This window comes from Strix uralensis, chromosome Z, assembly GCF_047716275.1.
Source record: "Strix uralensis isolate ZFMK-TIS-50842 chromosome Z, bStrUra1, whole genome shotgun sequence".
Taxonomy (NCBI): Eukaryota; Metazoa; Chordata; class Aves; order Strigiformes; family Strigidae; genus Strix; species Strix uralensis.
Genome location: NC_134012.1, coordinates 1,193,604 through 1,220,525, shown reverse-complemented (window position 1 = coordinate 1,220,525; position 26,922 = coordinate 1,193,604). Strand labels below are relative to the sequence as shown.

General features: G+C 42.3%; 1 protein-coding gene across 1 annotated transcript in view; it reads left to right on the top strand.

Moving 5' to 3' along the window:
- Nucleotides 1-1,179: 1,179 nt before the first annotated feature.
- Nucleotides 1,180-26,922, top strand: part of FAM81B (family with sequence similarity 81 member B) — a 52,780-nt gene continuing 27,037 nt past the window's right edge. The window contains exons 1-5 of the mRNA XM_074856181.1: nt 1,180-1,350; nt 7,402-7,462; nt 7,566-7,652; nt 17,255-17,369; nt 18,196-18,264. Of these exons, the coding sequence (XP_074712282.1) occupies nt 1,180-1,350; nt 7,402-7,462; nt 7,566-7,652; nt 17,255-17,369; nt 18,196-18,264 (503 nt within the window). The remainder of the gene's footprint in view (nt 1,351-7,401; nt 7,463-7,565; nt 7,653-17,254; nt 17,370-18,195; nt 18,265-26,922) is intronic.

The window sequence follows — 26,922 nt, the reverse complement described above, 5'->3', positions numbered from 1 at the left end:
AACACAGCGACTGGTATTCTGCATAACTTTTTTCCCCTTCCTTTGCAAAACTTTTGTTCTAGGAAAACTCTTGTCTGCCTTCCTACTGCTGTTGTCACGTCTTGAATTCCTTGGAGCAGGAGTTTAGTAGCTATGTTAACACTGCTTGTACAAACTATAAATCTGGTTGTATACAGCTGCCTGATTTTTCCTCTGGGTCGTATTTTTTAAGGTGCTTTCATGACTAAGGACATAGAAAGCTATCTGGTATGAAGTTAAGAATTGCCTTGGTTCTTAATTTTGATTGAGAGTTTTAGTGTCTTGGTTGTCTCTAAATTCAGACTTTTTCTTATAACTGCCTATCGAGTTACTCAAATAAAACAACACTTGGCTGTCTCTGTGCTTATTTTTTTCAATTTGGCTGTCTCCATACTTACCTTTTTCGATTTTCTGTCAGCACTGAGAATCAAAAGACGTTTCTATAACTGTGTAACTCTGCTCTAATTGAATGTACTCTAATAAAGTTTTTGTTCTGATGTATGCTTTCAACTGCAGTTTTATTGGACTGCCACCTTCCAGGCTTTGCTAACCTGTGTTTCAAGCCTCAGTGAGGACGATTTGCTCTTGGCCCCTCATAGCAGTCCTAGAGTAATAATGTTTTCAACACAGCTCTGAAGTTCTAATATTTGTCTCTGATGCTCCACAGCTATTATTATCATTCTATCTCACTTTTTATCTCCAAAGTCCTCCTCAGTACTAGGACCCATCTCTGTAGCCGTCATTGCTACTTTATTCAGCTGAGTATTCACTGCTGTGAGTGTCTCTTTTTTTCTTTTTCTTTTTTTAATTTTTCTTTTATTTTTATCTTGTTCTGGCTCCCCAAACAACAACCACCTTGTCAGAAGTTACCGGTGCCACTCTCGTATTGCCCATCACCTACAGAGCCTCTGTTCAGGTGCAGTTTCCTGGGTTTACCTTGTTGCTTTTCTGCTCCCCCTGTCCTTTGCATCTTTCAGAGCTGCTGATCACCTGGATGCTGGATAAACGACAAGGCTGTCTGCTGCTCCTCTTTGGTCTGCAGCCATAATCCATCTCCCTTGTGACAGCATTAATCCAAATTTAAAGCACTTCCACTCCCTCCTCCCACCATGAGCCCTCATCCATGTGTCCTTCAGGTCTAGCAAGGGCTTCGCTAGGACCATGCCGAGATACAAAGCAGATTTGGAGGCCAGTGAAGCTGCTTCCTCAGCCGCTACAGGACCTTCAGAGGTGAAAAAACCCCAGTGCAGAATTTATCTGAGTGAGAAGCACCCGTCAGAAGTTCAGGCAGCACCGAGCAGCAGATGGACAAACCTCCAGCAGTGTGCGGTGGTAAGACAAGAAGGTGCTTCTTCTCCTGTCTGGTCAGACTACACCTCTTGTGCGTCATCTGCTCCTGCTCCGACACGTTCGTGCGTGATTGCCTGCTGGGAATCCAATAGTTAGTCACTACGGCTTGCTGTTAGGTGTTTCCTACAGTTGTAGTTTGGAGAAGGTAAATCGGAAAAAAACATTGTGAATAAGCGTCTGCAAGATGCCCGCTTTTCTTTTAGTAACAGAACTGCAATTAAACCTGAATACATATTCCAATGCAATCCCAGGGAAGCTCATGCATTTAGTAAAACTGCAATGCTGGTTTTAGATCATAACTAGTAACTTTGAGTGCTAAATATTCATTTTTTTTTCATGAGAAGTAATTGGTACGCAACCGCCTTACGGTCTGGGTTGCTTTAAAGTGACTTTGGTACGATTTTTTTAACTATTTATCTGCTGTGGACCTTGATCATTCTGTTGGTATTTTGGATATTTTCTCTTTGTCTGCTGGCATTTAAGTCAGCTTTTTAACGTTAGATCTTATGCTGAAGTTTCCCTATAATTTATGTTTCTCTGTCTCCATGTGGATGGCATTTGATCTGAGAAAGGAGAACATTTACTGACTCATTAAATGACTGAGTCTGGAAATAAGGGAGGTTTTCATCACGTTTCCTTAATGCATTTTTGTGTAAGCCACAACTATATTTTGTTCTAATACACTAGTAATGTATGTAAAGCTTAGAAAAAGAGTCTGTCTTACTTGTCTGAAACATTACAGCATTGTGCTGCTCTTAGCAGAGTAGAAGAAAAATATTTTCTTTTTTTTACTGAAAATGAGATAGCAGATAAACATAGATATTTCACTTATGAAGTATTTCTTTCTCAGACTTCTCACAAAAATCTGATATAGCCCCAGTGTTACCAGTGATTGCAGAGGTGAACACAACATTGAGGGCAATGTATGTAGTCAACTCCACATCTATACTGTACATTTAGATGACTATTAGAGCTGTCTGAAAGAAAACCACAACTTGATGAACTTGATTATTGGGGAATTACGGGAGTTGCGGAACTTCATGATTTTCAGTATGTCAAAGCTAGCCTTCAGAAATCAATAATAAAAGAACCATTATAATCTAAAGGCTGTTTTATCACTATTTGAAACAAGGTTGGAGACAGCCCATCGTCATCACAGTGGCTTTATTCAGCGTCGGCCGTTCTCCACAAAGTGTCTCTGGACATTGTTCCCTCAGGAGCATTTTACAGAAGGAAAAAAAAAGACACATTTTCCGAATTAACATGGGGATGACAGAGAATAATCTCAGGAAGTGATTTGTGGTTTGGGTTTTTTTAAAATAAAAGATCTTCAAAAAAAATCCTACTACAACACGCAGGCAAATTAGGCAAATGTATTTTGCTTAAATTTGAGGTTCAGTCAGATGGGATTCAAAACCGTAGCTCAGATTCAGAAGCCATTAGTCTTCCATGACTGCAGAGGAGGATGACAAAATGAAACAAGAGATTGAAAATTCAGTGCTCATGAGGCAGAATCCAATGAAAAAGAAGTGGAGAGCAATAAGACTAGAAAGTAACACAGTCTGTGGTTAAGATGTTAATAAGTTAAAAAGGACAGGGGAAGAAGGACGATGTCGGATAATTTGTGGGGTGAATTTCTAGGAAAAGGTAATGTAAAATTAAGGTGTGTCTAAAACACTAAAGCTTCTATAGGAAGAGTAACTGCAGTCACAGGTAACTAACACTGGCATTGCTTTTGCCCAGCATGCCGCGGTGTCTCTGGGAGCGGCAGATGAAGCAACCTCTGACTGCTAATACCCCCTCACATCTGTGTGGGAGAAGAGGCATGAGTACAACTTACACACACAGGCCGTGTTACACATGGGGAAATATATATGTACACACACTGGATATTTATGGACTAGACTGGTGGTTCTTTAAAATGCAATGGGCTTGCTTTGAGCCCTACATAAGTTACTCTTTTAAAAGCTCTTGCTTGTATCTACGAGGAAGAGGATGCAAAAAAGCTAGTTTCTGTCATATATGTGACATGTGTTTCTGGATATATTTAGTACTGTGTTCCACAGGCTTACCCATTCCTGAACAGTAGATATTTCACCTGATAAAATTAATCTGGTTTTGTTGGACCAAGCCTACATCCACCACACTCATTGGGGACATAAAACATACAGCAGCAGACAAAAGTAAAACTTCTGATGTACATGTAATGCAGTGAGGACAGTCTCAAAAATACAACCCTATGTCCATGCTGCTTTGATTGATTAAAGATCCATATTATCCTGACAGAACGCACACATGCAAATAGGGAATTAAATACCTGACTACTAGTGCCTGCATCTGTAGCCAGCGTAAAATGGCCAATGTGAAATGCAGGTGTTGTGTCTGATAAACTGCAATAGACAACAAAAACATGGAAATGGTCCCTGCGATTACCTACACTCCTGGAAAGCAAAGATTTTATGGTCCTGCTGGACCAACTCTATTTTCCAACTTACATTGCTAGATTTTTCCTTCAGGTGATATCTGTATTCCCCATCTCTAGTTTAGACCAAATACTTTAAAACAGCTCACTACACTTTCAGTATGCTTTCAATGGACAAAGACACTTAAAAAATAATAGGAGTTTCCCTTGTATATAATATTGCCTAATACAATTCTGACCTTATTTCCATTTTTTTTCATAAATAACTTCAATATGAAGCGCATAACAAACACAGTGTTTATGGGCTTGATTTGTTCATTTGCTTTACCATATATTTTCTGACATCAACTTTTTTGAAGTTCATAAATGCATTTATTTGAGTTGCATGACAGAGAGAGAACTTCTGCATATCAAGAGGGAGTAACAAACCTCAAGGGTAAGCTAGAGTTACCTTAAATGATGAACATTTTTACAACATTGATAAAAGGCATAATAATTTGTGGCCAGCTAATTGAGAGCCAAGTTCAATAAAAGTGCCATCTGGTGCACAAGATCCTGCAGAAGCCCAAACAAAACTGATTTTTGAGGGTTTGCAAAGGCATCTCCAGCGCAGAAGCCAGATGGTGGATTTAATGTTCATCGACAGACAGATTTTCAGAGCTGTGAGTGCAATGTCATATTTTCTGGGTACTCTTTTGCATTTGGACTCTTAAAATGACAGATGCAAGCAGTAGTAACTTGTTATCTAATTACCTGCTTGCACATGCAAACTCCTAAAGAAATGTATGGAACAGACACGTTTTATTATTTTTTATATTTCGAACTGAGCATTGAAAATCTCGGGCTGGATGTCTACCAGCTTGTATTTGCACACACTTTAACTGCATGTGCAATTATTTGCATGTGTAAATGCCCAAACTGCAAGCCACATTGAGAACCGAACCCAAAAATTACAAGTCTGAGAGCTCTGAAAAATTAAGCTGCTATTGAGCAATGGAACTGCTACCATTTGGGCAATGCGAATATAACCTTTTTTTTTTTTTTTTAGTTCCCATCCATTTGAGGAGGAATTCTCACAGAAACTGGGAGACTTTCTAGCCCCTTATTAATCCTGTTAGCTATCTGTTTATCAGCTGGAGATGATTACGCATACAGTTCACCTGAAATTTGTGCTGTAAGCATTTAACCTCTCTGAATGTTAAAATGGTTTTGTGTTTAGTACCTTTTCTACACTGTGTATGTTGTAAAGAATGAGTGTCCATATGACAAGGGAAATAATTTTTTCAGCAGCTTGATTCTAACACTAGTCCTTTCAATCTGTAGCAATCTCATACCACCACCGAATTAATTTCCCCTGCTCACGTGAGGTATTGTAATCTGAATATATTATTCTCAAACTCTTATTACTGAGATTAGCCATGACTCCTGGGGTTTCCCCATCAATGAACATTTTTCAGGAAGCTGATTGTTGTCCTGGAAGTGGCCTACAAGCAATTGAGATCACACCTTTGTGAAATCCAACTCATCTAATGTGCAAAATGTGTGCTTCATTTTGCACATTGGGTCCAGGGTAGGTACATTTGCATTTGAGCTTGTTTCATAACATGCAGTTAACTGCAAGCAAATTCTAAGATGCGGCTGTTAATGCAGAATTTTGCCTTATACAATCAAGAATAGGTGTACCTACTAATAATCAGCACCTGTTTTCCTTGATGTGTCATTAGAACTACAGCTTACCCTTCTTTGTACGTTACTGGTCGCAGACGGCTCGTTGTCACACGGGGCTAACTTTTTGTCTTGTACAAAGGGGCACCAATAAAAGACAGAACCAAAGTAACTGCCTTTACGGTTAAATAACTGTTGTAATTACTATAGGTTTGTCACACATGCAATTAAGAGAGCAGGATTTTTATATCAGTGAATAGATGTGAAACAGACTCTGTCTGAAAATGAAGCTGAAAGCCTTTTAACTTCTGGCTGAACAACTTTGTACACTAGGGAATACTATAAAGCTTCAGAACGCAGCACTGAAAGTTGTGTTGCTGAAAGTTTCTGGCCCATTTCCATCTGTTGAATTGTGAAGCTTCGCAGAGCAGGGCTGATGCATCGTGGGTGTGTGACTGGGGCACGTCACAGTTGCAGTAACTCATGGTTCCTTTATGAAAAGTGATTTGATGTTTTTACAAGGTGATGGAATTAATAGAGGTAGCTCTGTCTGACATTTTCCTTATCAATTTTAAGTATTTAAACAACAGCACACACAAACCCAAATCTATTTCCTACTTTAGAACTTCAGCATTTCAGAATTTATGCTGTCGTTGGGAGCCAGTGTGGTATCTCTGTGTATCTCTGTGTAGCCGATGCATTGCAAATGAAAAAAAATATCATAAATCTGATTTTTCCCTATGTTTTGTTATAATCTGTTTTCAGCAAAAGTAGAGAAGATGCAAAAAGAACTCTCATACTGCTGAAGTTTCTGCTGCATGAAATTCAGCCAGGCAGTACTGCAAACGAGCAATAATTTGGTTTTCAGGTTTATAGTGTGTTCACTAGAAGGTCATGAGGAGATGCCAGAGCATTTCACTTATTTACCTGGTCCTGGGGAGACAATGCTGAAGTCATGGGGGTGGTCAAAGAAGAAGAGAGGAGCTGTCCCGCTAATCTGGCAGCTGCCTCATAATTCAATTCAGGTAAACTAATTTTCTGCAGAATATAAAAGTCATTTTCTTGTAAAGCTATTAGAAGAAAATCTACCAGCTATTCAGCAGCAGAGTAAGTATTCCCAGCTCTCGCCTGCTGCTTTGCAGAACAGCGTTCTTATTTTGATCAAATATTTTAAGAAATCCCTTTTGTCTAGAAAGTTATGATCAGAGAACTTCAGTTGGAAAAGCAGAAACTTAGAAAAAGTAGAGTACCTGAAAACAAGGAGTTAGAAAGAAAAAAGAGTATCTGTGCAAGGTGGTCTGCCTGGTGTAGTGGTATGAGTTGATGTAACCTGTAAGGGGGATATTTGCAAGTGAAAAAAATTAACCTTTATTTTAAAGAAAAGAACTACCTCTTGAATATGATAAATGGTATATTATTTGTATATTATTTATTTAAAGGCGCATGTTTTTTCCCATTACATATGTGGAACTATACCCATATATGTGTGTATATTTATACTTAGTCAGAGGAACCCCAGACCGCAGAAGGGTTCACCTGTGTTTCCCCCACTTTGTGCCATGTTTTCTGCTGAGCAAGGACCAGTTTTGAAGAGAATTGAGGAGCAGAACGGTTGTCTGACAGCTGTGTTGCGTGAGAGGCCTGTCCCACACCTTTCCCTGGGAAGGGACATCCCTAATTGTACAGGCTACTTATGGCAGGACTTTGTGATTATATAAAATGCCAAAGTAGCTGCCGTTTAGGAAACGAGCATGGATCCTCTCTTCTGGGACCAGCTGATTTTGGTTGCGCTGCAAGAGGCTTCCTTAGTGCCCATCCTTTTATGACCTTTGTAAGGAAACAAGAAATTAGCGTTTTACTCGAAGGATTTTCCACACCTTGTGGTTTGCACAGGAAGAATTTGGTCTTTCAGGGTTAATACGGTGCTTCCCTCTCCGTTTTTATAGGTCGAGTGGTTGCAGGATGATAAAATGCCCCGAAGGGATGTGTTCCCCGTGGAGCAGCACGGTAAGCACGTGGTGTCCTTCCTGTGGGCCACCGTGGGCAGATGTGGGGTGTAACAAGCGTTCAAGGGCACATCCTGGTGTTGAGCTTTCGCTCTGTCTTACAGCACGATGTGGTCTTCCAACAGCATCCCAGAATACGGGAGCTGAGCAAGCTGCCTCCATCCCCGGGTACCCAAATTCCTCTTGTGATGGTAAGTTCTAATCCACATTGTAAGTGCTCTCACTGCCCACATACCTTTTCCATCATTTCACTCCCACTAATCCTTTCAAGCACTGTGATTACTCTCTGCCTTTTTCTGTTTATTCCTTTTTGGGTGTTATTTCATCTCTCTCATTCACTCTTCTTTTGACTTGTTTGCTTTTTCAGAGTTGTCTTTGCCTTTTCATTTGAAGTGAAATCACAAATTCTGTCAGATTCAGTCCTACAGTCTGTCATACCACATTTTAACTCTGAGTGGCAGATTTAAGAAGTTTAAAGTGTCAGAACACTTTAGGGAATATTGTGATAAAAAGTAAAAAAGTAAAATCCATCTAAGCAACACTTGCACATTTCCCTGCTTGCTTGCACTACACAGATATTTAAAGAGATTTAAAAAAAAAAAAATTCATTTGTTTCTTACTTGTGACAGCTGTGATTTTTTTTCTTGGTTATTTTTTCTTTGTCCTTGAAAGCATCCATGAGAAAACCCAGTCACTGGTGGGAAATAAGCAATTAGGTTTAAGGATTTCTCTTTTATAATGAGCGCTTTTAATGTGGTTTTCTCAAAGTACCAGTGACAACAGCTGGTCAAAGAGTTAATTATGGATAGAAAAATTATTTTTTGCCTAATGAAATTAATGTGAACATTTTCAAATAAATCAAAAGGGCTAATGGATGATTGAATATTGCTGGAAATCCTTCGATGCATTCCTGAAGTGGAGACTAGAGTCTATGAAACAAATTGATTAAGAAATATTTGACTGTATTTAAAATACCTGTACAAATAAATACTAGCGAGGATCACAGGTGACTACTGCAATGTTCATTTTTGTAGATTTTGCACTCCTGAAGGGTGAGTGAGTGTGCACTGTTTATGTAATGACGTGCAGAGCTATATATGAATGTCCGATCATTTGACCTTGAGACATTTAACTATACGCTGGCCCATACAGGAAATTCATCCAGAAGAATTTTAGAAAAACTTGGAAATGCACTTACACCAGGGAGCCCCAGCTGCAAAGCTCTCCCATGAGGGTTTATGAAGCTGTGCTGCACATCCAAAATCCTGGGAGCCCTGCATGTCTGTGGGAGAGGTGCTGGGGTCCCCAGGTCCCTAATGAGGTGCTGTGGGACACCGGGGTCACCTGCGGCCCAGGAGTGCCAGCGAGGACACCCCAATTAAATGTCACCTGCATTTCCACACCCCTGCATCAAAGCAGTGTATCCCTCCTTCCAAAGGTCTGGTGCAGGCCTGCGTCAGGGTGCTGTACAGGTCCCCACCTCCTGCGGCAGCCTTCACAGGAGAGCAATGATGCTTCTAAATTCAGTGTTTGTGAAGAAAACCTACATATGCCCAAAAAATACCTCCTCTATTGAGCAGTTACAGTGTCTTCAGTAAGCCCAGGTAGAACTTCACGACACAAGAACACCCCTTTTTGTTTGTTTTTTCTTTCCTTGTGCTGCAATATGTGTTGGATGTATATTAACACTGTACTTTAAAGGGCTTTAAGGATATAGCATCCTCCATCTCCGATGATTTGTGTTACTGGTAATACTACCCGGAGGTAATACTACTGACCCAAAACATCTAAGATGGAAGATGCTGTAGACCAGCATCTTTCCTCTCTGAAAAATATCCCTTGGCAAATTGTTCAGCTGGCCTGAAAACTGTTTAGGAAAGAATGCAGTATGAATTAATAAAGGTAATGTTCTTTATCACTGATCGCAAGGAGTGGGATGCTGAAGTACGCCTAGTCTGTCATGACCCTCATTTGCTAGCCTCCAGAGCTAATTAAGCCACTTGTCTCTGAGACAATCATGATTTTCAACACAGAGAATAAAACATCTTGTAAAATTCATGCTCCCTGTGACATGCATCATTTTTATTTTTAAATTAAGAAAGGCTTGATCAATTAGTTTCCGAAAAAAGAACCCTAGATGGGTATAAAAGTACATATTCTTCCCTTATATTCTGAGGTTAACAGTAGCTTGCTCTTTCTAGTGTCTTGTTATTGGTATGGATTTCCAATGGAAAATGACGGGGTGGAATAGAGCCCATAAAAAGCATTTATCTGCCTTTGACTTTGAGTGCTTTAATCAGCTGGCGTGCAGATCCATTTCTCATTTGGTCTCATTAACGTACAGAAAGCTGACCTGTATTTTGTCCTGTTACAATATGAATTCTTAGATGTGCAGTAGGCTTTCCGGGGCCGTGCATGTTTTAATTAATGTAACACTTACTTCATAGGGATATTGAGAGGCTTAATTAATTCAGTCTTTCACAGTCAGGTGGAAAACAATGAGTAATCACAAAATACTGCCAACAATTATTTTGTCCAAAACTTGATGGCTGTGTCTATTCGGAAAAGGACTACACTTTTATCAGAAATATGAGTGCGTAACACTGTGAGAAAAGAGTATTCCGTATATTAGTAAATTCACTGCTACAAAAGTAATTCTGCAACAGGAACCCACACCTTTCCCACCTGAAACAGCCCCGTGGCACTCCGAGATCAGCAATAACATGCATGGACAAGGCTGCGGGTTTTGCTTATTTAATGAAAGCGGGCTGTCACATGCTGAGACGGCCCGCGGCCCACATCCATCACTACCGCCGCTTTGCAGCTCCTGTAATTAGAATTCACCGGGGATTGTTTACAAATGCCGCTTCCTCACGGAGACCTACATAACCTGCCATCCGCCGAGGTCTCCGGGCTGCGCAGCCCGCCCGTGTGTGGGCAGCAAGGCAGGATGATGCCTGTTTGGACTAAGTCAAAATGACATTTCTCTTCGCTGAATTCAGGTCAGCCTGCACTTCAGGGTTAAGCCAAGCTGGAGGACAATGAAAGTAGCAATATTCTGGAGGAATTTCTAGTGAGTTTTTCTGTGCCTTCTCCCTTGCTGCAGCTGATGAAACCTTCTTAGACATCCTCAAGCATTCATCTGAATTAATAATATGATAAATGGCATTTTAATGCAGGACCTGTTTTCCTTAGTGAATATGCACAACAGCGCTCGCTGTCTCGTTAAGAATAGGAAGAAAACCACAACCAGTACCCGCGCAAATGTGTGGGCCACTGCCTGACACCAAGTGGTTTGGGACAGCACAAAGAAGCCATAAAAAAGACAAATCCAGTCCTTTACAAATTTCCCATATGGAATATTGAATAAATGATAAAGAGGTGTTAAAACAATAAAGAAGTTTATGAGTCATTTCGTGCCTGGAATACATCAATGCTCAAATGGTTTTTTAAAGTAGTTCTCCGTGTTTACTGTCATCACAGCTTTGGAAAGTCACTGTCAGGTAGGAAAAAATAACACAGCCTTCTCTGTTGTACTTTGCACTGAGAATTAAGGTGACCCCGGCTACCCTAGCGCTGCGTAGGGATGGGAATGGGAATCTGTCTGTTATTCCTTGGCGACACAGGAGGCTGCTGACTGCCCTTGGTCATGTCCTGTGTGACCTGAAGGAGACGGATGGAACGGGGCACCAGACCAGTGGCCTCCACAAGTCTGGAGGAATCAGCCATCAATTTCTTCTGGAGTGATAGTTTGACTGAAAAGTTGTTTGACATGCGGTAAGCAGATTAAATATCCTAGATTTAAGGGAAAATGTGTTGGTGAGATGTTTACTTAGTAATGCTTAGCAAACATCAGAGAGGATTAGTAATAAACACCTCCATCTGAATTAACTACATAATACCGACACCCTTCTTGTCTTCATAAGCTGACGATCTGTCATGGACGGGGACTTAAATGTTCAAAGCAATGTAATAGAAATGCCACGTCGTTAGAAGAGCTAAATAACATTATCTTCATTACGCGGTGTGTTATACACACTTCAGTATACTTTTTTGTATAAGAAAAAGACTAATTTATATTTACAGCATGTTTCATCAATTTCAACAAAAATCAATTTAAAAAGACAAGTTCTTCCGAAGCAGTATTTAGAAGTGCGGCAAAACTTTATATGATTTTTATAGCAGCTTTTTCTTCCTCTGGGTAACATTGCACAATTCTTGCTAGGCATCACAATGTTCAGCCAAAAACCCCTGAACTATAAATGGAAGAACAACATGAAATCAATACACTTGGAGGTGTCTCCTCTTTTTGAGTTGCGAGGAAGGTTAATATTTTTGATACCCATATCTAACTCTGGTATTTTATTTTTCTGGAACAGCACAGGATTTGAGAGGTCTACTTTCTTCTACCTTCATCCAGCATGATGGCAATGGGCAAGCTCCTCTTTTCTTTGGCAGCTTTCACTAGTTTCGTGTTGGTGGTGTCTAGGCAATGCTCCCAGGCTCCCCTATGTTTATCTCTCTTTGCGCTTTTTTTCATCCTGGACTCTGTGCCAGTTTCCATCAAATTTGGTTTACTCTATTGGCAACAAAATGTTCTATATTTTTTGACTGAAAAATATTTGAACCAAATAGATTTAATTTCTACCATCAGCTGCATGCCAAATTGCTTCCTTCAATTACATTACAAGGTACATTTCTCTGAGCCAGCTCCTGCTTTCTCCACTAACCAAAAAAGGCTCATTCATGTTGACGTTTTTTGTGAGTCTCAAGACATTCAGAGGAACATGACTACATGTCCGCTCCTTCTGTGAAGATGATTTTATATTTGTATTGCTCCAAGCTTTAAATTACTTTAATTGTTCTTCTCCATGGCTGTCAAGAGAGTCATTCTGCATTAGAGTTTATACAGGCTGTCTCATGCTTTCACTGAACCTCTCAGAGAGATAATACTGAAATAGAAGTTAAGTGTTGACCAGCAGAGGGGATCACACTAAAACTGACCCTGCCACAACCACTGCAAGCACTGCGACTTATAAAATAATTGCAAGACCATTCTGACAATAAATACTAGGGATAAAAACAATCAGCTGCCTAAGGAAGCAACATAATATTTGAGTTAAAGCACAGAGACAACATCTCAAGGGAGAGATGTCTTCATACACACACGAGCAGGTCTGGAAGCCGGAGCCACTTGTTACCTGCAGTGGCTGGTGATGACCTGTCTGGTCCCACCCTGCTCTCCCCTACAGCTGCCTGCCGTGAGGACCAGCAAGGGTCAGAAGGGTGATAAATAAATTGGGTTTTTGAAAGGGACTTAAACTCACTGCACTGAGCTTCGTTACATAAAGCATTTTCCACTCCTGAGCATCAACTGGAACAATAAATGATTTTGAATGAGAGCAGAGATTATGGGGAGGGTGGCCTATTTTAGAGCTGCTCAGCCTTTCCTGTTACATGTCTTAGTCACCTGGTCAAACTTTAAAGTTTTGGGTTGATATGTCCAGTGTTAATATCACACTCATACAGAGACTGATCAAGCATTGATAAAAATATACCACGGGATCAATCGCACAAGACTAGCAACTATAAAACAGAATATCCAAATACTTTTTGTATTTAGAACAATCTGTTTAACAACCTATGTTGCTATGTCACTAATGTGAAATTACACCTTTATTACATCTTACAATATTACATCTTACAATAGCTCAATATATTCATGACGGAGCACTTTTGCTGACAATATGGGGATTCATCTACTGTGAGTTTTTTTACAGCGTGGTAGCAAATGTGTCCTCCCCGCTGCATGTATGTAATCCCAGTAATAGCTGCAATAGTTGTTCTCCTTTTAGGATTAACTGAGGTTGGCAGCCATATTTTTTTCTATTTCATCAGCATTAGAGCTGCTAATATTAAGCAGCTTTCATCATCTTTTTTTTTTTTCAGTGATACACAAAGCTCGTAAAGTGCACTCATTTCTGTAATAAAACCAGAAACAGCAGGCTATGCTGCTGAAAGAGCGTACTTAGAAAGAATCCAAGCTAAAGTGAAACAAGAAATAATAATTGGGAGCACATTTATTGCTCTTTCTACAAAATAAATTTTTTTCTCAATCTTTTTGTCTTGGATGACGCTCAGAGGAGATTTTTCTTCTGAGAACACATAGCGCAGAAGTTACTTTCCTGCCCGTCTACTGCAGACTCAACACTGTTGACCAGAGGGTAATAATGACTGTGGGTGCTCGAACACCTTGACACATGCCCTTAAATATCTTTGCTCTTTTTCTAGATTAATCCCTAAAATTGCTATGCTCATTACTCAATGTTATGTCCTTTAATAAATATCCTATCATTAGGATAAAAAGACTAAAAATAGGTAGAGGTTTAAATACCTAGCAATTTCATGTTTCTACAAAAATTTAAAAATTTACTCCCCTCTCATCCTATTGAGAAATAAGTCTGGCTAATGTTTCTCACTTTGAAGGAGATTTACAAGACCTTCACGGTGACAGAAAGTTAAGAGGAGAATAAACATACTGAGAGAAATGGAGTCGGCTGTATTAATTATGTCTGCAAAAGACCACAGCCCCAGGGAAGTTCTGTGTTTTGCAGGTGTATCTTTGTGTTAATGTAAATATATAATGAACTTTCTCCAAGGGTAACATGTAACTGACCTCAGGCAAATTATCCCCTTCAGAAGAGTCAGGTGACAATAAAAAGTTATGAAGGCAAGTTCCTTAATTTGTTTACAAAGTGCATGTTATTCCTAACTATAAAAAAAGCATTAGCAGAATCTGAATGGCTCATTGCAATATCCTGTGCATAGCTATACTTGGGCTTTACTATGTTTCATGAGCAGTATAAGTCTCTACTTAATTCAATCATGGCATAAAGCAGTTATATTCTTGCCAGATTCTCTTATAGTGGTATTTATTTAATTATTGTGCTGTGTTAGGTATGCTAGTGTACTTGATTTGATTCACTGAATTTAATAAATACTTCTGTTGTGCTCATCACTGAAAATATTATGACCATATGTCCAGCTAAAATAATTGAAACAACATTTCCTACTTATGTGGAGCTAATAACCTTCAGATAGGAAGCCATAAAATCTAATTGGAATAACTGTCTAGTCATTCAGCAAATAAAAAAGGGTAAAGCAGCACATCACTCTAGACCTAGTGGTCTGATGCATGGGAATAGTGGTAATATCATGCTACTTTTGTCTTCTAGATGTTTTAACATAAAGTGACCTGAATTGTCAAGTGCTTAACGCTCCAAAATTTTGCATTTTATACTGTTTGCATGTGTACACACACACACATACAATCTGTTGCAGTATCATCTTTGCTTCACCGACACCCTCCATTTTCATATTCTTGCTACGTATATCTTTGTAGCTTGGCATGTTCAGTTATAAGAGAATGTCATGACTCTTGCTTACAGAAGCTAGAATTGACAGATTTTACACTGAACTAAAAACTGCAATAATTTTAATTACATTTGGAATGTGAAAACCCAACCACCAAGTCCAAGTTCACAGAGCAGGTCTGCACTAATGGCCTGCTCCCATCTGAAACCAAATCCTGGTGCTATTCAGATGCACGTTACACACACACACCCCCCCCGAAAAAAAGAAGAAAAAAAGAAAAGTAAGTATCTGTAAGCTTTTTAGCTCCCACCCCAGTCTTCTGTGACTACAGCTGCATGTTGGTGATTCCCATACAAGTGATTGTCTCTGATCTTTCCTCCCAAGGGTTTCTCCTCAATGGAGCTCCCGCCCGGCAGCCACCACCTCTGTGCACAGCTGTACTCAAAAGGTCATGAGATGGAACCAGCCATCAGGTTTCATTATCTTTTGTGGGTTTTTTCCTTGCATGGTGTTCTCTGGTTTATGTCACAAAACTGTGGCCCACCTCTGAGCTAGCCATACTGTATTTAAGTGGTTGAATCACAGTGTGCTTTCCTGAGCTTTGGATTTTTTTTACACAAACAGGACCCCACTCCTCATTTTGCTTCTCAAAACTTCCAACTTCATAAACAAAAGCTGTCTTAAAGTAACATGGAAAGGGTTTAGCTGATAAATTTATATGGGTCACTACTGAGACGCGTATCAAAAGTTTGGATTTTTATTTTTGCTCTTAGTGAGTTTGTGGCTTATTGAACTATCTACAGTGAAAGAATTGCACTAATCTGCATAGATAAAATTACTGAAGAATAGAATACCAAAAGAAGTCCAAATAACTGGAAAGAGTAGAAACAAAGGTAGAAACACAGGGTGCCACACACGAGAGCAGGTAGCACTGTCTACGCAGAACACAATGATATGACTGAGAAAAGTTGCAGTAAATGGAAAACTTCCAAGAAATCTGATTTCGGAGCAGCCTACCTTCCTGTTAGAAGTGCACCATCGGTGAAAACCTGGCACGGGAAGATCCAGGCACCTCTTCCACAAGAATCCTCCCTGCCTCCATTTAAACCCTGTCTAGACGAGATAGGCATTATTTTCACACCGAGGGAATCCAGCCTGCACGCGCGCCGTGCGAACAGCCCATCTGTTCCTCCCCACGCTAAACATAGCCCGCCGTGCAGGGGCTGCCTTCGGAAACACATGGCTACCCGGCAGCTCTGCCAGGTCCCCGGAGAGCTTTCCGAGGTACAAGAGACGTGGGAGCCCATCTGCCTGAAAACACAGCTTGTCACAGGCACCGTGAACGCCACTCGTCACCGTGCTGTCGTTTGGGGAGAATGCGGCAGAAGGTCTCCTCGGGCGGCGGTGGATGCCAGGAGCCCGTCACTGGTGCTCCTCCTGGGGCAACAACAAACCCAAGCCCACACCAGGCCCTCTGACACCCATCCTCTGGCTTCAGGGATGTGTAACACCACTGAAACTAGTAGCAGCGAATTTCTACATGTCCTTCTGCTCCTTCCCACCGCCGGAAAAGACATGAGCAGGAACACCTTGAGGTGCAACAAAGGGTTGGGGCAAGACCTGCAGAAGATTTTGAAGGCGCCGGGGAGGACTGCAACACAACCCGCGTTACTGCACCAGCCCCAGAGGTGGTGGCACTTGCTGGGCAAAGAGGCACCTCTCGTTATGTCTTTTAAAGGTCAGCGCTAGTCTGCGGGGGTCACAGGGACCTGCCCACCCAGCCCAGCTGCTCTGACAACCTGGTGACCAAAAAACAGGTGTTTCAGTCACAAACTTAAGAAAACAGTGACTCTACCCTGTTGCCTTCTACCCTACCTGCTTTAGGATAGACTGTTCTATCTTATTTCAATAATATTTACTCTAATATCCCGATGTTGACAGATGACACTACAGCATTGAAATATTTTCCATTGAAAATGAATTTAAAGTAAGTCCATCGCAATACTTGTTAAGGGTATATTCCTGCTCCTCTTGGGAGGGGCTATAAAAAAACCCCAAACCTTTATCCAGTGCGGTACAAGTCTGGATTTTTCCTCTTTTTGAAAAGACAGTATATCAGTATCAACATATTTTAAGAAGTAACAAAAATGATATCTTTAAACTCTTACTGCAGCTGCTTAGAAGTACTTTAAGAGCGATAATGCTTTATATTGGAAAATACAAGTTTTCCAGTGGAACTTAAGAATTTTCAGTTTAATACCTAAGTGTGATTCATTTTTTCTTAATTTTTCCATTCAGGAAAAGAATTTCCACCACTCAATTCGAGCAATAACAATTGTTGGCATGAAAGAGAGACCAGCACTACAAATAAGATAATTTATTATTATAGTAATTTACTTTGAGCTTTTCTTATGCTCAGGCAGTCAGGATTTCCCAGTCATCACTTCTCTCTGGTTTGTTGCAAATGTTGTTCCAAGCCAGTGGGATCCGTTAAAAGAGCAGCAAGTTGAGGACATACTTGAGAAAGCTCAAACGTGTGTGGTTTACCTCGTACTTCTCAAGGTCATACCCTGACAAAAATTCTGAATACAATAATTACACTTTTTATACAATTGCCACATTTAATAACAATTTTCAGTTATTCTGTCTTCTCTATAGATTCCCCTCAACAAGCAAAATACTGGCTTTTGGCTAGATTTCAGGTTCTCTATTTAGCACTTCTTATTGGGTTGTGTTTGCCACCAAAATATAGTTGTCAGGGCTGGGAACACAGCTCAGATTTACTCCATGGTTAGAGAAACAGGAACAAAAATACCCAAAAAACCACTTCCTCCTTTTCCAAGAGTCAAAGAAAGAAATGAAATGTGAGCCTCTGACCCCCCATGAAAATCTTCTGATCTGACTCTTCATTTTTAAGATGATTGCTCTCAGGGCCTTTCTTGTCTCAACCTTAACATCCCACTGCGGACCGTTATTTGTTATGCCTCTTCAGAGCATTGGTACTGTGAAAGAAAGATAGATATCTATACATGTAATGAGCATAAAGGAATATTTACATATATAAGGAGCATATATATCTCCTATTTGTACCTTCTATCTGAGAAGTAGGTTAAACCTTCAGAGAGTCTTGAAATATATCTTGGAAAGTCACAGAATCACAGAATCATTGAGGTTGGAAAAGCACTTGAAGATCCTCCAGTCCAACCATGAACCTCACACTGACCGTTCCCAACTCCGCCAGATCCCTCAGCGCTATGTCAACCCGAAATCATACATAAATAATTTTAACTCCTCGCTGAAAACATATATTTATTTTTTTATATTGGTGATTAATTATTTTTTTAATTTGTTTATTCACAGACTTTCCTTGCAATCTTCGATGCTTAGTGGATCTGAGTTTCTAACAGTAGCTAACCTTCAGTTTGATTGGTAAATTAGGCAGTACCCTTACTTCTAGGATGTTCCCTTTCCTCAGCAACATGTATATGGAGTTCCTCTTCTGGTCACCCTAGAATGTTATTTTGGAGAGAGGAAAGGAGATCCCTGGGGAGCAGATAGGGCACACAGGTAAATTTGAAGCAGTCAGTTAGGGTGGATTTTGGACTTGGTTCCTCTACCCAAACTAATGGCAAAACACCGACTGTCCTTGGAGACAAGTGCTGTGATACTGCCTGGGAGTGTGTCACCCCCGGCTGCGTCAGAAGGTGGATTTATTTCAGCCAGGAGGCTGATTTTCACACCATCTTTCCCAAAATGGGTGCTACAAGACAGGACTCTCACCTCTTCCAGAACCCAGTGCAGCTGAACTTCCAAAGGCTGACCTAGGATGGTTTCGCAGGTCGTTTTGACGGGAGCAGAGCTGAGAAGGGGTGCCCCAATGTTTGGCCGTGGAGTGTTCTGGCTGCCCAGGGGGAGCCGTCCAGCGGTCACTATATGGTGCTTTACCTCCACAGTGCCACAGAAGGATTTAAACTGATTTGTAGGCCACTTTCTCAAGCTAAAATATTGCCTGGGTTCAGTGATACTTCCTAAAGGGCCTTTTAGTTTTCTTACATATTCAACTCTTGCTTCTGACATATACTTGTAGAAAACCACTCGTTTTCTATTTGCAGAAGCATCAATAAAAGGGAAGGCACTGCCATTTCATGTTTTGCATCTTGACGTGATCATCTCTGTGGTCCCCTGCACATCCACACTGCGTAACACAAGCAAGAAGCTGGGAGATTTCACTGATAAGGAGAGGGCTGTCAAACGTGATTCTCAGATCACTCACACTGTGGGCTGCTTGGGTCTGATCCCTCTCTGTACCTCCAGATGCTGATGATGACGTGCACCACATACGTGCAGCCTGGTCCTTACATCTTACCACCGGCTGCCCTGCGTGCAAGACCTTGCATGGAAACAGCAGCATTTACCATTTCTTGGATGTTCGTCTCATTTATGCTGGCTACAGGTTTACATTTCTCCAGACCACGTGGAAATGAAGAATGACATTGGGTGTTTCTGCCAATTCAGCTCTCACCCCTTTGACACCACAACTACTGGGCGAACAGTAATGACAAGCCTTCAGAAGAGGTTCCTGCGAGGTCTTGTGCAACTTGTCATGGGGAAATTATCTGCAAATCACTTGTGATTTATTCACCTGTGATCACGTATTTCCCTTGAAGGGCAACCTGCTGTGCCAAGGCTTTCCTGGGGGGGTGTTGAAGGTGGAGCTGAAGGGCTCTTCTCAGCTGGAGGTGGAGGGACCCACACACCTCCAGAGATGGGGCCAAGCCCCCACCATGGAGCAGTCAGTGCTGGGGGTTTGTCACCCAGAGAACCCCACCACGGCTCCTCTCCTGCCGGGCTGGGGGAGCAGCAGCTCCTCAGCCCCACCACCCTTTCTTGGATGAGGACAAGAGATCGTGACTCCAGCACGGCAATTTAGATGGGTTATGCAAGAGAAACGCAGCTACTAATCCTCAGCACGCTTCCTCCTCGGAGCAGGCACTGGGGTTTCCTGGAGACAAGAGCAAACACAAACCTCTTGGCAGCAGCAGTCCCCATTGACCAGGGACCCGGTGGCCCCTCCGCCTGCCTGCTTCTTCTACAACATGCTAAGGAGGCAAGTTTTGTGCACCTTTCAGATCTTACTCTTAATTTAAAGCCTTTTGCCTACTCCCAGGGGACAGGACTTTGGGGGGGTTAGCAGCAGGCGTGTCTGTGGTTTGCTTGCTGTTTTTCTGGTCTGCTCAGCAAACCTGCGAAGCGGCTGCTGGCTGCGGGGGGAGCGGAGCTGGTGCCGTTCAGACACAACCTTTGCTGCCCTGGCACTTGCTTTTGGAGAGCCAGCTGTCCGGGATTAGGATTAGCTGAAGTTTCAAAAGACCAAGGGAGAGGAATCTCTCAGTTTCAGGGTAAAGCTGACAGTTTATGACTTCCCTGAGGATTTCAGTTGCTCCTGTCAAAGGGGACAATTTGGGGCTGTTCTGGCACTAGGGTGGTATTTATACAAGTCCCAGTCTGCAGCTCTGTTATTTTCTATACTTTCAAAAACTTTTGTTAAGAAGTTTATATATGAAACTGCTGTTGTCTAAGCAGGTATTACGTATGTAGCACCAGCTCAGACATTTGAATTCCAGAAACCCTTTACCACTGTTTTTCATACAGAGTCATAACCATGTATGTTATTAATCTTAATTTATGCATTCCTAATTCACGATGCAGTGCAAGCAATGCTGTACAGACAGAAGTATGTTATGGTTATTTACTCAGATTTCTCACTAGCAGTGTTAGGAAAATGTTTATTATCCAGTCTAACTCTTATTAAACATCTGTGTAAGTTTTTACACCATTGAAACCACTGTAGACATTTATGGACCAAAAGTGTTGCTTTTGACAACACTGTTGCAAACGTACTGGTTTTGAGAAAGTTGTTTCTGAATCACTGAAAACAGAATTTCTTCCTGGTGCATGTGATTTTAAACTGTGATTATTTGCCAGCTTTACCAGCCTGGATATTCTCCTCTTTGATGTGCCTTTGATGCCAGCCAACACATTGTGCCACGTTTGCGCTATCTAATAAAACCTTTCGCTGCTGTTCTTTGAAAACGAACGTTTCTGTGGGGTTGGCATCCCCGGGAACTGAGGGCCTCGCTGCTTGTTTGCACCACAGGTAGAGCCTGGAAAGCTGCCCCTTGTCCTCACCGCACGGCCACCCGCATTGGCATCCTCCGCCTGGGGAGGATTCAGCCAGACAAAAGCAAAAGTCATTCCTCCTGGATCTGAAATCAGACTTTTCCCTGGGAAATCAGCCGTGTTTCCCCAACCTCCTGAGCCTGGTGGTGTTGCTGAAAGCATAGGAGAGAAAGTCCAGCTTGACACAGACCCTGTCCTGCTCTCGGAAGTGTCTGTAAGACCCTGAGGGTGCGCTGAAAGCCCACCTAGAACTGTCTAATGCAGCCTCCTGCAGCGCGGGACGGAGGGTGAGCTTTGTGCTCCCGGCAGCCACGGGCAGAGGTCTGGAGGATCTCGTAGCCCAGGTCTGTGGCACAAACACCTCCTGGCACCCTGTGCACGTGAACGCCCACGTCCAGACACAAAGTGTTCAAAAACACAGAACTCTTCTGAGCCTTTCCTTTGCCGGGCCTTTTAGGTAATCCTCATTTCCAGGCTCATTTTGAGAGGCTTTTTAAAGGTCTGCTGACTCCTCTGAGCACACAGGTATCTTCTGAGCATGCCCACAGCCAGATTAAGGAAGACTCCACCTCCAGAGCATCTCAAGGGATGCTCCTCAAAAAAAGAGGAAAGCCCTGGGAGGTGCCAGGGCGGAGGGCTGAAGACAAACCTTTCTGCAAGCTGATGCAAGGTGGTGGAGTGATGTTTTGCAAATGTGATTAAGTGACAGAGCAAATAAGGCCTGCAGTTGGATTTCTTAGAACAGATAATCACAGAATCATCTGGGTTGGAAAGGACCTTGAAGCTCCTCCAGTCCAACCATGAACCTCACACTGACCGTTCCCAACCCCACCAGATCCCTCAGCGCTGGGTCAACCCGACTCTTCAACCCCTGCAGGGATGGGGACTCCCCCCCTGCCCTGGGCAGCCCATTCCAACGCCCAACAACCCCTTCTGCAAAGAAATACTTCCTAAGAAAAACCTTTGCAGACAGCATCCTCCTCAAGCACAGGCAGAGATATGCAGCCCCAGACTAACAGAGCCAAACACTCAAACTGCGTGCAAGTACTAATTATATTTCTACCTTTGACTTCATAAATAGGGACTGAAACTGGTCCAGGAAAAAGGGGAAAATACCTGCCATTACACAATTTCATACTCAATGAAGCCATGTTCTGCACAACATTGCAGACTGACTTATCTCAAAATATTTTAAAAGTATCTGCATGTATTTGGTATCTCTGCTTTTAGACAATTACAGTGCCACCAATTTGTTGTGGTGATAAAAATGTGAGGGGAATTATATCATTAATGTTAAAAATTTATGTGTGGTGGGCAGGCAATAAACCATCAGGTTTTGCCTCCAGTTCTGGAGATTTGATCCTATGTCAAAATGTGGGTTGAAATCAGTTGTTGAAGGTTGTCTCCTGTGTTCAGCCACCGCAAGATTGCTTGATGAAACGTGTTATAGGGGAAGTCCAGCCAGACTTAAAAGTCCACACAGTTTTAAAACTGAGGAAAGCTGAAGTAAGCAAGCTAAGAGTTGAACCAAGAGCTCTACCAAGAAGAAAAAACCGAATCCTCCCAGCCTGAAGCCCATGTTCAAACCCCACCAAGCAGCAGCCCACTGCCCCTGGAGCATGGCTTTCAGTTTAACAGCAGAGATCACCGATAGTGAGCCATTTTCCCAGAAAGTTCTCACTGATGTTAGTTTTTCCTGCTGTTAAATGGTCTACTCAACAGTACTCGCTGTGCTGGGTATACTCAACAACTCTAAACTCGGCTCTGCAAGGCATCCCAGCTTGTCTGGGTTTTATTTAGTATGGGAAGAGACAGCTCTTGTTTCAGCCTCGTTTAAATAAAAATTCAGGATACAGCTCTGAGCACAGCAGAGGGCTGAGAAAGCCGTTTGCTGAACTCCTTAGATCGTTATCGTTTCTTAGAAACCTCTTGTTCAACAGATGTTATCAAGGAATTGCTAACAGGAGCACCAGGATTATTTAATTCATGACAGAAGTAATTAGGCAACACTGACAAATCATTATTGTGGTTGTGCTGCAGAACATTTGTTATTGGTTTTTAGCAAGGAACACGCCTGGAGTTAAGCTTGTCAAATATTTTCTGCTCACCTCTGGTCCGGGTCACCCACCCTTCGCCCACTGCCTTTTCTCCTGTGTCCCAGACTGCTCTGCTGCTTCTTGAGAAACAGCATGGAAAAACAGCTAAACGACCCCCAAATCCCCACCCTTGTTCCTCCAGGGTGTCCTGGGATCATGGTGGTATTGGGGGTGGGATGGAGGAGCTCAGACCTTTGCTCTGCTGCTGGCCCAACCCACCCATCAGCGTTAGACCCCCATGAGATAAAAAGAGATCACAGAATCATCGAGGTTGGAAAAGCCCTTGAAGATCCTCCAGTCCAACCATTAACCTCACACTGGACGTTCCCAACTCCACCAGATCCCTCAGTGCTAGATCGGGGCAGCCGGGTGCGCTACCGAAACTGCAGTCACATTGTGCTGCACTTATCGCACTGCATTTCATGTTACTTTGCTGTACTTTTTGTTTTATGAGGAATTGTATGCATCTTTGTTGTGTGTAGGTTATTTAAGAGAGGTATGCAATTTTGTGCTTATTTTATAGTCTCGTTTCTCTTTGTGCAAAAGCCTTCATAATGATTTATTTGATTAGTGTTAGAAATGGGGTAAGTGCTCTGTAATACCTAAAATAAAAATCAGATAATAATTCATGGCATTTATATATAAGAAATTAAAAATATATTAAAAATACATTAATATTAAATATATTAAATTAAAAATAAACTACTTGATGAATTTTTCCTTGGCTTGTTCATAGCTACAAGGGATAATAATTTTAGAAACGGGACCTTATGTTCAGTGTTCTTGGACATACATCACCATTTACATCCGTATTAGTTAAATACCAAGACATGAGTCACATCCCCAATCATCTTATTCAGGAGGTTACTTTGAGAACAATGTAAATAAATTCAACTCACCACCTCGCAGTATTCGTTGATTCCCAAGCTACAGTCCTTCCCAGGGTAACCTTGGTTATGAATTGCGCTGCTCCGTGTAGAAGATTTCTGTGGCATCCTGTCTACAACAGGGAGGAAGGCTGTTATCATGAGCTGAGTGGTTCATGCTGAGGTATTACGAACATCTGCTGTCCGTTCATGTACTTTCTCAGGACCTTTGAGGTCCTCCTGGAGCTCCACGTGCTGGTCACATGGCAGCAGCTCTCCCGCACTGCTGCGGTTCCCTCGCCCATAGGGTGGGTTCCAGTCCCCATGGTGAACTGGTCCCTGCACTGCCCTTTCCCAGCACCCCATCCTGACCCACCCCAGGCTCTGCTCTGCTCACGGCCAGAACCGGCTGGAGGTATTTTTCTGAAATAAGATCATCATTTCCATCACCTTCGCCTCTGGGCAAGGATTGGCTTCCCCTGCTGTTGGGAGAGCTGGGGGACACGGGAAGCTCCTGGCTTCTCCTTGTCACCCACCAACAACTTACCAGTAGCCCAGGTGTGTTTCACAGACAGTCAGTGAAGATCACAAGCTTTCTGAACGCTGAGCTGCCAGGCAGGCTTGTATCTCTGCACATGGAGATGCTGGAGGTGCTGGAGCCATCCTCATGGCTGTTGACGTCGCAGTTGGCCTCTCCATCCCCCTCCTCACGGGCCGCTCGTGTCCACGCTCACACGGCAGAGATGCTGCACTTCCACGTCTGCTCCAAGTGCCACAGTGACGGAGGAAGGTGAAATCACGTCACTGGGGTGAGCACAAGCCCGAGTCCCACCTGCAGCTCGTGGCAGGCACTGCTGGAGCTCCCGCCCTGCAACGATGCAGTTACAGACTCACAACTCCTTGCTCTGCTTGGCATCGTGACGCTTCTGCTTGGGCAATAACACTGTCTCAAGCCCCTGTCTCAAACATCTGACCTGCTAATTTGACTAGCTGGGAGAATAAGCTAATAAGAACTCTTCTTAAAACGTTGGCACTTCTGTTTGTTCATTTTATTGGCCAAAGCGTGATGCTCTCAGCTATCAACTTCAACGACTCTTCAAGGTGAGCTGTCTCAGAGCAGTCAAGTCCCACAGCTCACCGGGCTTCTTCCCTCTGGACTCTGGAGCCGCTGCAAGCACGGAAGGTGCCGTGGATAATTGCTTCAACTAAGGAAAAAAGATGCGAGATAATGCAGCGCCAGCTTTGAGATTTTGTAGAGACCTTTTTTCCCATGCTGAAGTATGGGAAATGTTTAGAGTAACTGAGCCAGGAGGTAAATAGTGATCACTGCATTGCAACAGCAGCTGCACGTAATTTATACTGTAGCGCAGTAAATTTCTGCAAGGTTTGGAAGGCTTTTTCGAGATCTGTGTTAAAATAGCTTCAGTGAAAACATTCCGTGTGGCCAGATTTACTGCGTGTTTCAGAACAGTTCTTAAAACTGGCCTTGGTATATTTTAACAGAGCTTTTGCACAGCAGGCACAGACCCCAGTTCTCAGGAGAGATGGAAAAATTTGGCAGCTGGGTTATAATGGGGAAGAAAGGGTGACTGTGGCACTGCAGGAAGGGCAGAGTGACCTACCTCCAAAGTGCAGACTGCTCTACCCCCAGCAGGTAAAAATATTCAGGATGTGCAGTCGCTGTCAAACTGCTCGGTGGCGGTTATAAAAATTCTTCCTGGGTATGGATTTCCAGAAGCCAAACAAAAAATAAATTATTTATGCCATATATGAATTAATTCAGTCGTGCAACATCTTGGGTTGGACAGGAGCTATTTTTCAGCTCTGAGGAACATCTCTGCTTTCTCAGTCCTGTCCTTCGATCAGTAGCATCGTGCACTGCAGGGACTCATTTTTGACATTAACACCGCGTGGGAATGGTGGAGGTGGGTGGTCAGGGTGGGACACGCTGGTGAGAAAGTCCCTGTGTCAGGAGGAACAATGCACGAAATACATAGTCTGTGCTTAGGCCAGATGTATTTTCTCCTACGTCCCTGTCAGCAGCTTGACCAGAAAAAGTCCAGATTCTCCTTGAGCTGTATCCTTGCTCCCTCTCAGCTGAATAAGCAGAGAAATGAGGATGGATTTGCATCTATGGAGAACATTCAAGGTCCATGTGAGTTGAAGGTGCATGTTGATTGCTCACGACCATGAAGTGCCATGGTGGTAAATTACTCTTTTTTTTTTTTTTTTTCCCATAGAACTGAAGGAAGAATTTTAAGTAATGGCAAAATGATTAACTGCCCTTGATGTCACATTTATAAACGTTCCTACTCTGATTTTTCTTGATATTTTCTCACAGTCTCTTTAACCCTGCAGGCCACGGACTTAAACCTGGTTTCCCAAAGATGAAACTGCAGCTGTACCACCAGAAAAGTCTGTTAGGAAATGCTGATAGTCTAAATGGCAGAACAATTAAGTTATTTTCTAGGAGCCATATGCCCCTCCTTTTTTTTTTGACTAAACCACTCTCTGTAGTAACAAACATAAACAAAGAAAATACAGGAAATACAGCATCCAGAAGTATTTGCCCCAGTTGAATCTTTTTTCTCCCTATGTGCAGTAATTAACTGCAAGTATCCCTGCATTGCTGTTTGTCTGCTTTTCATGAGAAGTGAAGTTGCTTTTAACAATTTTTTAATTCCTGGGACATTTCAAACAGATCTGATGGAAGCTTAGTGCTCAAAGTTTTGATTTTCCTGCATGTTTAGAGAGACTCAGTGTTCCTGTAGAGCTGCAGAGAAATGTCAGGGCTGATCTTCAGTGTGAAGGGAGGGTCATTTATTTGATTTTTATTTTGTTTTATTTGGTCCTCTGTCCAGCAGCACAGAGAAACACGAACACAGCTTGCAGCTACCCCAGGTGTGATGCCTCTAGGGTGGTGGAAAAGATTTTCAGGCTTCGTT